At 42.2% G+C, this 12,864-nt stretch overlaps 1 protein-coding gene across 5 annotated transcripts in view; it reads right to left on the bottom strand.

The window, feature by feature from the left end:
• Positions 1-2,099: 2,099 nt before the first annotated feature.
• ssrp1a (structure specific recognition protein 1a) overlaps positions 2,100-12,864 on the bottom strand; it is a 35,416-nt gene continuing 24,651 nt past the window's right edge. For 4 of the 5 annotated variants that reach the window (XM_061835320.1, XM_061835318.1, XM_061835322.1 and 1 more), the window contains 7 exons: positions 12,158-12,290; positions 9,263-9,308; positions 9,050-9,182; positions 8,811-8,978; positions 3,879-3,976; positions 3,602-3,782; positions 2,100-2,483 (listed from right to left, as the gene is read on the bottom strand). In XM_061835320.1, the coding sequence (XP_061691304.1) occupies positions 2,412-2,483; positions 3,602-3,782; positions 3,879-3,976; positions 8,811-8,978; positions 9,050-9,182; positions 9,263-9,308; positions 12,158-12,290 (831 nt within the window). In that variant the 3' untranslated portion in view covers positions 2,100-2,411. The remainder of the gene's footprint in view (positions 2,484-3,601; positions 3,783-3,878; positions 3,977-8,810; positions 8,979-9,049; positions 9,183-9,262; positions 9,309-12,157; positions 12,291-12,864) is intronic. The other variant, XM_061835323.1, reaches the window with a different exon arrangement.

Below are 12,864 nucleotides of genomic sequence, written 5' to 3'. Positions count from 1 at the left end.
CTGGGTTATATTTGTAGTGAATTGACTTGTCCTCACTCTCATTTAACGCGTTTTCATGTGATTGGTTAATTCTCACGCAGCACACGGCACACTTAGGTATAAGAGGGTGACAAGTTTTGAAATGATTAATCCGGGTGTATTATTGTTTTTTTTTTTTTTTTTTTTTAAATCACCAAAACCTGGTATATCATTGGATGTGCTATAAGTTAGGTAGGTAGGTAACATGCTGCCTATTATAACTCCGGCCTTGAAACGCTGCCTCTCTTCCTGGTCTCTAACAATAATTCCCATTATTCTCCAATTCTTTCTTTCAAAGTCAGCCATGAACGATGAGAGCGTAAGGGACAATCATGTGAAATAATGCGGCAACATGCAGTAATATCAATGACGACCAGGAGGCGGTTACTCAAGAGAACATCCAACAGGAAGTGGAGGAAGGGCAGCTTGTGACAGAAATCAGAGTCCGAGTTGCGGGATGCCAACCGCATGCGCGGCGGGTGTGCCCGCATTTTAAAAACCAACAACCTCTTGAACCTTGAATCAAGCCGCCTTTTAACAAGCCTCCGTGTACTTAGGCATCATCAGCCTCACGTATGAAACCAAACCTCTCGACCACAACCGGTGTCTTCGGCCGACTTCCCGCTGTTAGAGCACACTGGCAAACCACCTGCCTGGTTAAAATGGCCTGATGCACGACACCACAGTACCATGGAATCCCGCAGGATTTTTCGTGAGGGGGAGGAACGACACTAAAAGCTTTTGATAATGGAGGAGGCCATCTCAAGATGTCAATTAACCGATGCCCCATTTCACGTGGTGTATCATTTAAAAGCTGTTTCCGAAAATGTGAAGATAAGAAGGAGGCTGTGAATCCTAAATGTGTCAGAAAAGCATGAATCGCTTGGTACAAACTTTAGAAAAAATGCAAAACGACCGCATCACATCTATTGTCCATACCCCGCAAGTAGGGGGGTTTGGGTGCTGATGCCAGTTGACTTTGGGTGAGAGGCGGGGTACACCCTTAATCCACATTCTATGAACCAAACATCTGGACTAACTGCAGAAAAGCCACACAAGCAGGGGAAAACACAGAAACTCCAAACAGGGAAGCACAAAGGCCAAATTCAAACCCCAAACCCTCAGATCTGGGAGGCAGTCGTGCTACCTGTAAAATAGCCCGATTACTCGGAACAGATGGATTCTTAGATAGGAGGTCCTTGAGATACAAGTTTAATTCGTTCCATGACCACGCAAGCTTGTAACTCAAAACACGTCTCAAATCATCTTTCTCCATTGGAATGATTGGAAATGCCTTAAATCCATCAATCACCCCCGCCCCCCGATAAAAAAAAAAACGTAAAATTTTGTTTTTTAGTGAGGAAATGGCACATTGAAAATATTGAACGTTATAAAAAATTGTGATAAGATAATGAAAAATTTAAAGTATTAACTGTGCATCATGATTTAATCCTGCAATACATTTCAGTGCGTTGCTCCTTCTGGTTTGGCCGCCTTGGCCACCAGGAGGCCGCACTGAAAAATACAAGGATACCTAAACAAATGAAAAATGCTGTAATATTAGTCATTTTCCATAGGATGAAAACTATTTAAGTTTGAGTATTATGTCTACACGTATTGTTCCACCATGTGTCCCAAAATACATTGCTTCAAAAGGCTTGTGAAAATATGACTATCCATTAATTTTTTGTACTTCTTATGCTTGCTAGGGTTGTAGCGATGCAAAATTTTAACATCAACGGTATTTTTCCTTATATGTTAGCATTAAGACAGCAGGCGTCGTTAAGGAAGCCTGAACTTCACCTGGGAGAGGCATGAAACAACTTGAAACGTCCTTTTTGATGAAATCATCATTATATGCCAAAGTGATGGTGACTGTGAAGAGTCAAATTGACTTTACTGCCTCCATAATGTGCTCCCAAGTTAAAGTAAAGGAAGCGCCGAATGATGGCTCATATCTAAAAAAAATTCTACATTCCATCACTCACACCTCAAGGTACCACTGTTATTCTACACCATTTTTCCCCCCACTTACCAGTAATGTAGAAATACACATCACAATGAAAGTTACCGAAGAGACATACTGTACATATTTTTTTTAATTAGAAATGTTTTTTTTATTCAATCCTGGAATTTTTAAAATGAAAAAACTAACTCCTTGCACATTTAAGTGCTACAAAACTACATGTATCCACATGTGTGGAGTGGGGAAGGTAGGGCTGGGTGGGGGGTTCAAAAAGCATCAGAAATGCCCACATTTATCTCAGTGAGGAAAAAATCCTGAAGATGGAGAGTCGGGCACATTGTGTGCAATCTTAAAGCAAAATTAGTCCTGTTCTGAGAAATCAGCATGCATGTAAACGTTTAGTCCTTGAGTAAGTGTGTGTGTGTGTTTAATCGGACTCCTCCTCTGAGCTTGCAGGTGTGGATGCAGCATCTTCCTCCTCATCCTCCTCTTCAGATTCCTGGTTCAAAAAGAAATGTAAAGAAACTTCAGTGGCACCGAAAAAAATTCTAGTTCTTGCTTCCGCAGCAGTGTCATAATTTGCCATCGATTGGAGTAACCATCAGTATTTTTTAACAAGTCAAAAAATTACAGTACATGTATAAGTGAAAAGGCCACATCACAAGCTACTTTGATGCTAACATACTGTGCAAAATGTCATCGATGGGCTAATGAATAAGACCCATTTCAGCATTACAATGTTTCAAAACAAGTAGGGGAGGAACATATTGACAGACAAAATAACTCAGAGGCATACATTCATTATAGGATTAATATTACTGCAGCTTACTGAGTAACCGAGTTGTGAAACGTCTTTGTCTGCGTCTATATGACTATCACACTGCCCCCGTCCTTCTCCAGTGGCTAAGATCAGAAGGTCAGAAGCTGCACAAAGGCTTAAACTGATTACCGGCATACCCATTCATTTCAATGGGGGAAGATGAACTCGCCTATGCATGTATGGAATCACGAGTTTTGACAAGTATCATATTTTCCGCATTATAAGGCACACATTCAATGAATGGCCTATTTGAAAACTATTTCCAAATATAAGGCGCAGCGCATTATAAGGTGCATAGAATAGACTCTACAGGCTGGGGGTTACGTTATGCATCCTTTAGATGGAACTGCACTAAAGGCTCAATATTGACCCATATAGAAGGCGCAACGTCAGCTTTTGAAAAAATTAAAGACTTTTAGGTGGGCCTTATACTGCGGAAAATACGGTAATGAACTAAACTCGTAGGTCAAGGCACCTCTGTACCTTTAACGGCTTCATTTTTAGCCATTTCAAACAAAATATTGCTTTGAGAATAATTGTGTACATCAACAGAGACCGATAATGAATTAAGTTTGTGTACCAAGTTTTCACCAATAACAGGCCAAGCTGAGGTTTGCTTTACTTTTAGCTTAATGGACTACATAGCTATTACTCGGAAGCAATTTGGAATTTGAGACAGTAAAGATGTTGTGCAGTTATTTGTTTTCAACCACAGTGCTTGCTGGTGCGCATCCAGAAAGTAAAACAAAACCCCTGATGAAGTAGAAAAGTCGCTCCAGGACGTCACAGGCACACACCTTCTTCTTCCTCTTCTTCTTGGACTTGCTCTTGTTGTCCGAGTCAGACGAGCTCTCGCTGGTCTCAATGAACTCTTTGCTCTTGAAGCTCTCGTTGCCGCCCCCACGCTCCCTCTCCTTGTCTCCTCCTGATGACTTGCGCTTCTTGTCGTCCTTTTTGCCTCCAGACTTCTTGGCCTCCCTGATGTGAGAGAGGAAGGGGAGGTCAGATGAAGAAGCGTTAAAGACGGTACTTTGACCGTCATAAGCCATGTACAGCTTTGACCATGAGTCTTACTTCTTGGAAATGGAAGACTCTCCACCACCACTTTCTTTGTACTCTTTTTTTGCGATGTCATACTGCCTCTTGGCTTCTCCTGCCTTTCTCTCCCACTCCTGGAGGAAGAATTGCATATCGTTACTAAGAGTTCTGTTTTTAAAACCAAAAAATTATTTAAGCATGAGGGCTACAGCTATTGCTTTTTTAAAAAAATTAAGAATCAAGTTACTCTACTGACTTCCACAGAGTAATTGGATAAAAATTGGTAACCCATCATTATAAAATACTGATATTGTCAGATCCTAGGATCATCGCGACACACAGAACCCTCCACCCACAGCTCAAGAAGGAATCTTCATCCTAACCACAATAAATGTCTTACCTTTTTAAAATTATATTTGGGGTGGACATATTGTTGTATCTAGCCAGCCTACCCTTCACACGATTCAGAATCCAATCACGTTGAAGCAGGGCAGGTCTTGCCGACAAATTGAATGTGACGTTTCCTTTCAGAGTTGCCGCAATTATAATTTCTATAATTATAAAGTGTTCTGGGTGGCACGGTGGATCAGCTGCTAAAAATTTGGGCTCACAGTTTGAGGTCCCGGGCTCAATCCCGGACTCACCTGTGTGGAGTTTGCATGTTCTCCCCGTGCCTGCATGGGTTTTCTCCAGGCACTCCGGTTTCCTCCCACATCCCAAAAACTTTTTCTTCTTTTCCTTTTGGCTTGTCCCGTTAGGAGTCGCCACAGCGTGTCCTCTTTTTCCATCTTAACCTATCTCCTGCATCTTCCTCTCTAACCCCAACTGCCCTCACGCAGGGTTCATACTCAGTCAGACCCAAAAAATTTAAGGGGTTTTTAGGGGCATTCTTAGGGGCTGACACGAAAAATTTAGGGCTGACACGGAAAAAATTTAGGGCCGACACGAAAAATTTAGGGGCATCGTGGGAAATCAAGAGTAAGGCAAAAAGACTCACCCAATGGTCCCATCGGCTGTTCTTGGTTCATCAAAGGTTCCAGTACCTCAGTACCTGTGACAGTAATCACCTGTCGCCCCTTGTGGTAGTTCTCATTGATATGACCATTGTCACATAACAGGATACAGAAAAACTGATTCTAACTACAAACTATATACACAAATGTCTTCTACTGATGTCTGTCTCAGCACCCCTACTCTAGCTCCTTGAGCCTACCCAGTGCCTCCTCTATTTGTTGCTGCTGAGGTGCCAAAGTGGTTCTCTTGTCCTTTGCTCTGCCTCTAAGTGCATTGGCCTCTGTGATAAACCTCAGATTCCTCTTTTCTTCTGCCTCCTCACACAGGATGTCAGCCTTCTCAATAAGCATAGATATGTCAGTCTCGATTCTGGCTTTTTTGGCTTTGAGGCAGTAGAGATGAAAAGTGGGCAGCGATGCCAAATGTAGCCAGGTACGAAGTCTTCCTTTCCCCACAGTGGTAGTTTTTAGCAATGCCACTGTCTGGGAACATGACTGCAAATACTTTCGAATTATTTTCACAAGATTTGTAACTGTAATGGCTGCAGATCACTTTTAAAGTCCACACGATCTCTGCCTTTAACGAGGCCGTCTTTGTGTATTACGTTAATAAAGCCTGACTTCTGGCTGGTTGAAGTTGATGGCTGGACAACTGTAGGTGCGCATGCACTGCCAGTACCACTGCCTGAAGTTGATGCTTCACTATCTTTATATTTTAGAAACAGATTCATAACAACAGAAGATGAAAGAGTCTTCACCAAATCAGCGTCTCCTTTTTTTCCCCCGGTGCGACTCCAGCGCTTTGACGCCCATCTTTCCTAACTGGTAGCTCTGCTTGCACAGATGGCAGTAAAACATGTGCCGATCTTTTGGATCTCGACGAACCCAGCTCCCGAACTCCTTACTTTCAACCCAAGCATATTGAAAAATGCACTTCCCCATGATACAAGTTGGATCGATGAAAGAACTACGCTACGTCGTAACGAAGACGAAGTGAAATGCCTACTCACGGAAACAAACAATGGAATATCGACAAGATGGCGACAAGTTGTCAACACGGTGACTTCTGTTGACAATTTCCGGCTGTTTTAGACGCCAGACGGATCGCTATTTTTTTTTTTTAATAAAAGAATTTTTTTTCGGGAGAATTTTGGCAGTAGAGGTCCTCTCTTTGATTTTTTATAATTTAAGGCCTTTTTAGGGGCTTGACCGGTTTTCACGGATTTTAAGGACTTTTAGGAGCCCCTAGATGCACCTTCAAAAATTTAGGGGTTTTTATGGACTTTTAAGGATGCGTGCGAACCCTGTCATGTCTTCCTTCACCACATCCATCAACCTTCTCTTTGGTCTTGCTCTCGCTCTTTTGCCTGGCAGCTCCATCCTCAGCATCCTACGACTAATATACTCACTCTCTCGCCTCTGGACATGTCAAAACAATCGAAGTCTGCACTCTCGAACCTTGTCTCCAAAACATCTAACTTTGGCTGTCCCTCTAATGAGCTCATTTCTAATCCTATCCAACCTGCTCACTCCGAGCAAGAACCTCAACATCTTAATTTTTGCTACCTCCATTTCTGCTTCCTGTTGTTTCTTCAGTGCCACCGTCTCTAATCCGTACATCATGGCCGGCCTCACCATTGTTTTATAAACTTTGCCCTTCATCCTAGCAGAGACTCTTCAGTCACATAACACACCAGACACCTTTCGCCAGCTGTTCCAACCTGCTTGGACCCGTTTCTTCACTTCCTTACCACACACCATTGCTCTGTATTGTTGACCAAGTATTTGAAGTTGTCCTCCACCCTTGCTATCTCTTCTCCCTGTCGCCTCATTCTTCCCCCTCCACCTTTCTCATTCATGCACATATATTCTGTTTTACTTCGGCTAATCTTCATTCCTCTCCTTTCCAGTGCATGTCTCCATCTTTCTAATTGTTCCTCTGCATGCTCCCTGCTTTCACTGCATATCACAATATCATCTGGGAACATCATGGTCCAAGGGGATTCCAGTCTAACCTCATCTGTCAGCCTATCCGTTACCACTGCAAACAGGAAAGGGCTCAGAGCTGATCCCTGATGCAGTCCCACCTCCACCTTAAATTCTTCTGTCACACCTCACCATTGTTCTGCTGCCATCATACATGTCCTGTACTATTCCAACATATTTCTCTGCCACACCGGACTTTCGCATGCAGTACCACAGTTCCTCTCTTGGTACTCTGTCATAGGCTTTCTCTAGATCCACAAAGACACAATGTAGCTCCTTCTGACATTCTCTGTAATTTTCCACTAGCATCCTCAAGGCAAATAATGCATCTGTGGTACTCTTTCTAGGCATTAATCCATACTGTTGCTCGCAGATACTTACTTCTGTCCTGAGTCTAGCCTCCACTACTCTTTCCCATAACTTCATTGTGTGGCTCATCAACTTTATTCCTCTATAGTTCCCACAGCTCTGAACATCCCCTTTATTCTTAAAAATAGGAACTAGTACACTTTTCCTACATTCTTCAGGCATCTTTTCGCCCGCTGGTATTCTGTTGAATAAATTGGTCAAAAACTCCACAGCCATCTCTTCCATACCTCGACCAGTATGTCATCAGGACCAACTGCCTTTCCATTTTTCACCCTTTGTAGTGTCTTTCTGACTTCCCCCTTACTAATCTTTGCCACTTCCTGGTCCTTCACACTTGCCTCTTCAACTCTTCCTTCTCTCTCATTTTCTGCATTCATCAACTTCTCAAAGTATTCTTTCCATTTATTTACCACACCACTGGCACCAGTCAACACATTTCCATCTCTATCCTTAATCACCCTAACCTGCTGCATGCACATCCTTCCCATCTCTATCCCTCTGTCTGGCTAACCTGTCGAGATCCTTTTCTCCTTCTTTTGCGTCCAACCTGGTGTACATGTAGTCATCTGCCTCTTGTTTAGCCTTCGTCACATCCACGTTTGATCCATGACGCATATCAATGTATTCCTTATGCCTCTCCTCAGTCCTCTCAGTGTCCTAAGGCCGCACAACATTCTTCCTTTCTCAGCTTCCACCACATGGTTCTCTGCTCTACCTTTGTCTTCTTAACCTTCCTACCCACCACCAGGATCATCCTACATACTGCCATCCTATGCTGTCGAGCTACACTCTCCCCTACCACTACTTTACAGTCAGTAACCTCTTTCAGATTACATCGTCTGCACAAAATATAATCTACCTGCGTGGTTCTACCTCCGCTCTTGTAGGTCACTATATGTTCCTCCCTCTTCTGGAAATAAGTGTTCACTACAGCCATCTCCATCCTTTTTGCAAAGTCCAGCACCATCTGTCTCTCAAAGTTCCTTTCCTGGATGTCGTACTTACCCATCACTTCTTCATCGCCCCTGTTTCCTTCACCAATATGTCCATTACAATCTGCACCAATCACAACTCTATTGCTGTCTGGGATGCTCAGAACTACTTCATCTAGTTCCTTCCAGAATTTGTCTTTCAACTCTAGGTCACATCCTACCTGTGGGGCATAGCCGCTAACCACATTATACATGACACCCTCAATTTAAAATTTTAGTCTCATCACTCGATCTGATACTCTTTTCACCTCCAAGACATTCTCAGCCAGCTCTTCCTTTAAGGAAGAAAAAAAAAAACAACAAAAACAACAACTCCCAAAAACATGCAACATTAATTGGATACTCTAAATTGCCCCTAGGTGTGATTTGGAGTGTGGCTGTTTGTCTCCATGTGCCCTGCGATTGGCTGGCAACCAGTTTAGGGTGTACCCCGCCTCCTGCCCGTTGACAGCTGGGATAGACTCCAGCACTCCCCGCGACCCTTGTGAGGATAAGCGGCGAAGAAAATGGATGGATAGACTGATAAAAGTGTTTTGGCTTTTGTGTGATTGTAAAAGTGTTCAACAAACTGTTGTACTGTATTGTTTTTGCGTTTCATGGTTCCTCACCTCTTTCTCGTCTTTGCCCAGCTGCCTCCACATTTCTCCGGCCTTCTTCGAGATCTCTGTGACTGAGATTCCGGGGTTCTCAGACTTGATTCTCTCACGGCTGGAATTGAGCCACAACATGTAGGCACTCATCGGCCGCTTGGGGCCGCCTTTGTCTTTCTGCTTCTTCTGTGGTGTTTGGACAAATGTTGTTACTGCTGCTGTTACATTTGGTAGCATTCCAAGTTCCTGCTTTTCACCTCTTTGCGTGGCTTTCTTTCTTTTTTCTCCTTCACTACTTTGGGCTTTGCGACTTTCTTCTTCTTTGGACTGTCATCCTCACTTCTGTCGCCTTCTTCGCTGCTGTCGCTGGCTGATGCTTTGCTGTCGTACCTGATGAAGAAGGTGCAAATGTTCCCGTCTGCATGGGCAATACAGCTAAATACGTCTCTGGGAGTCGAAGTTAGCCTTACTCCTCTGCAATGTCATCATCCTCCTCGCCAGGGTTGAAAGACTCATCTAAAGAAAGGCAAACAAATGCCAGAGTAACTTAATATTGTAAACCACAAGTGTTAAACTCAAAGCCTGCTTTATCTGTCCAGTAAAATATATATATATATATATGTTTTGTTTAGTTGCATTACAAACAAGCAAAAGCTGATAACCAAATGATGGGTAATTTAGATAATTGATAGGGGAGTGATTTACTGTAGTTTCCCACAGAATATATCAGGTAGGAGTCAAGAAGTGTGACTGCTTCATCCTCTCGCTACAAGCTGAGTCCATAAAAATAATTCAGGTAAACTTATAGCAAGATTTTCTTTTTTTTTTCTCCCGTTTAAAGTCACGGGGTCCAAATGCGACTTCCAGCAGCATTTAAAAAGTCTCTCCTGGACATTACATCAAAGATGAGCATGACAGACAAGTTTACCTCCTAGAGGCGAGTAGGATTTTATCCTTTCAACTAGCCCTCCAAAATTTGTCTAATAATTATAGCAGACTGCTGGTGCAAAATACTGAAAATTTTACTTGTTACAGGGAATAACTTTTCAACTACCCAAAAGAATATCAGCAAAACTTCACTAAAAATACTTATCACATTTAAACAAATAATGAATCAATAGTACAGTGTCGCGAAAAAGTACTCACCCCCTTCCTGATTTGTGTTTTTGGGCCATATTTACAAAGCTTTCAAATCATCAAACTAATTTCAATACCACTCAGAGACAACAAGGAAATACAAAATGCAGTTTTCAAGTGACAAATTTATTCATCCACCCATCCATTTTCGTAGCCGCTTATCCTCACAAGCTATCCCTGCTGTCAAGGGGCAGGAGGCAGGGTACACCCTGAACTGGTTGTCAGCCAAACGTAGGGCACATGGAGACAGACAATAGTCGCACTCAAAATCACACCCAGCCAGGGCCAATCTAGAGTGTCCAGTAAGGCACAAACACACACACAAAAAAAAAAATCTAAACCTTTCTGACTCTCTGAAAAAATAATTGCCCTCTGAACTTAATAATGTGTTGTCCAACCCTTTCAGCAATAACTGAAATCAAGCGTTTGTGATAATTAGTGATGAGTCTTTTAAATCACCCCAAAGGAATTTTGTCCAACTCTTCTCAGCAGAATCGTTTTAACTCCCCCATATTGGAGCAGCTCAATTGGATTTAAATCTCAATTTTAACTTTGCCACCCCAAAACCTTAATTTTATTTTTCTTTGAGCCATTCAGAGGTGGACTTGCTGGTATGTTTTAGATCGTTGTTCTGCTGCATGATCCAAAAGTGTTTGAGTTTGAGGGCACGAATTGATGGCTGGAGGTTCTCCTTCAGGAGTTTCGGGTACATAGCAGAATTCAGTGTTGGATCATTCACAGCAAGATGTCCTGGTCCTGAGGCGGCAAAGAAGACCCAGACCATCACACTGCCACCATCGTGCTTCACTGCTGGCATAATGTTGTGTTTATCAAATGCTGTGCCATTTTTACACCAGACGTAATGACTGTAAACTTTCCAAATAGTTACATTTTTGACTCGTCAGTCCACAGAATGTTTCTCCAAAGGTCTGGAGGATCATAAAAATATTTTTCGGCAAATGTGAGACGAGTCTTTGTATTCTTTGTTGACAGCAGGGGTTTTCGACTGGAAACTTTCCCATGGATGCCATTTTTGGCCAATGTTGTTCTTATGGTAGGGTTATGAACACTGACCTTAATTGAGGCCAGTGAGGCCTGGCAGTGCTTTAAATGTTGTTCGAGGTTCTTTTGTGACTTCATGGATAAGTTGTCGTCGTACTCTTGGAGTAATTTTAGTTGGTCGTACATTCCTGGGAAGGTTTGCCACTGTTCCTAGCTTTCTCCATTTGTCGATAATGCCTCTGACAGTGTTTCGCTGGAGGCCCAAAGCCTGGGAAATGGGTTAGTAATCTTTTCCACACTGATAGATTTCAATCAGTTTTTTTTAATCATCTTTTCTTGAATTTGTTTGCATCAAGACATGATGTATTGGTTCTTGAGATCTTGTAGCCTACTTCATGTTCTCTGACAAATTGTATTGAATTGATTTCTTGATTCAACAAGCATGGTGGTAATCAGGTTAGGGTGTGGCTTGGAAAATGTAACTCGCCTTTCCCAAATTTATGATTTAAAACGGGGAGGCAATTACCTTTTCCACACAGGGTGTGAAAGGTTTGGAATTTTTTGTGCCTTAGTAAATTGAATTGTCATTTGAAAACTACATTTTGTATTTCCTTGGGTTGTCTCCAAGTGACATTAAGATTGGTTTGATGATTTGAAACCTGTGTATAATGTGCAAAAAATAAAATAAAATCTGGATGGGGCAAATACTGTTTCATAGCACTGTATTGCACTGTGTGGCTTACGATCTGTTCCTCATTAACACTTTTGTGACTTTCTAAAATTTTCTTTTCTTTTTCCAACTTACCTGTAAAATGTCAAGTTTTCCTCTAATTACATGGTAATTTTGGGCAAAATGTTTAAGAAAAAACATTTCTCATTTCTCTCTACAGTATTCTAGGCTTATGATCAAGTAGCGAATTTAGTTTTTTGTTGGACTTTTTACCTAAAAAACTAACTGAAACCATGTCCAACAATTTCAGTGTAATTTTGTGGAAAATACTAATAGAAAAAAAGAGACAAATCTGTCCATTTAATATATTCGGCGTTTTGTTCCTTTACCATACCGAACGTGAACCAAACCATGAACTTATAAAAAATATGTCATGAACTGTGACTTTTGAAGTACTACTACAGCCAGGAACAATTAGATGTGTTTTCACCATTACAACCGTGATGAAAATATGCTTGTTGCCTCTGTTCTAAACAATGTACGCTTGACAACTAACCACTGCCGCTGTCGGAATCATCGCTGTCATTGCCCTCTTCTCTGATCTTGCCCTCAGCCTTCATGCGCTCCAAGTAGGCGTCGTGCTTGTCTTCGTCAGAGTCACTGTACTCATCGATCTTGCCCTTGATGCCCTGAAAGCACACCGCCAGATTAGAATTACATACATACGTTACATAAATAAATACACTCCCTACACAATCCACCATTCCCATGAGGATGCTCCCATGTCCCACTGATTAAGTTGAAAAAAGGTATGTGTATTCAATAAATAAGGAATAATAAATCCATCCATTTTCTGAGCCACTTATCGTCAAGAGGGTCGCGGGAGTGCCCATCCCAGCTATCATCCAGCAGGAGGCGAGGTACACCCTGAAATGGTTGCCTGCCAATCGCAGGGGACATAGAAAAACAACCATTTGCACTCACAATCTCACCTAGGGGCAATTTAGAGTTTCCAATGAAAGCATGTTTTTGGGATGTGGGAGGAAACTGAAGTGCCCGGAGAAAACCAACGCAGGCACGGGGAGAACATGCTAACTCCACACAGGCGAGGCCAGGATTTGAATCCTGCCTGTTGCTCAGAACTGTGAGGCCAAGGTTCTACAGCTGCGGCACCGTGCTGCCGAATAATAAGTAATAAAAAATTTTAAAGTTATGAACTATTCTGCACATAGTTACAAGTGCTGTTTTCTTCACAAATCAGTA

Source organism: Syngnathoides biaculeatus, chromosome 11, assembly GCF_019802595.1.
Source record: "Syngnathoides biaculeatus isolate LvHL_M chromosome 11, ASM1980259v1, whole genome shotgun sequence".
Classification (NCBI taxonomy): domain Eukaryota; kingdom Metazoa; phylum Chordata; class Actinopteri; order Syngnathiformes; family Syngnathidae; genus Syngnathoides; species Syngnathoides biaculeatus.
This window is presented reverse-complemented; position numbering and strand designations above follow the sequence as displayed.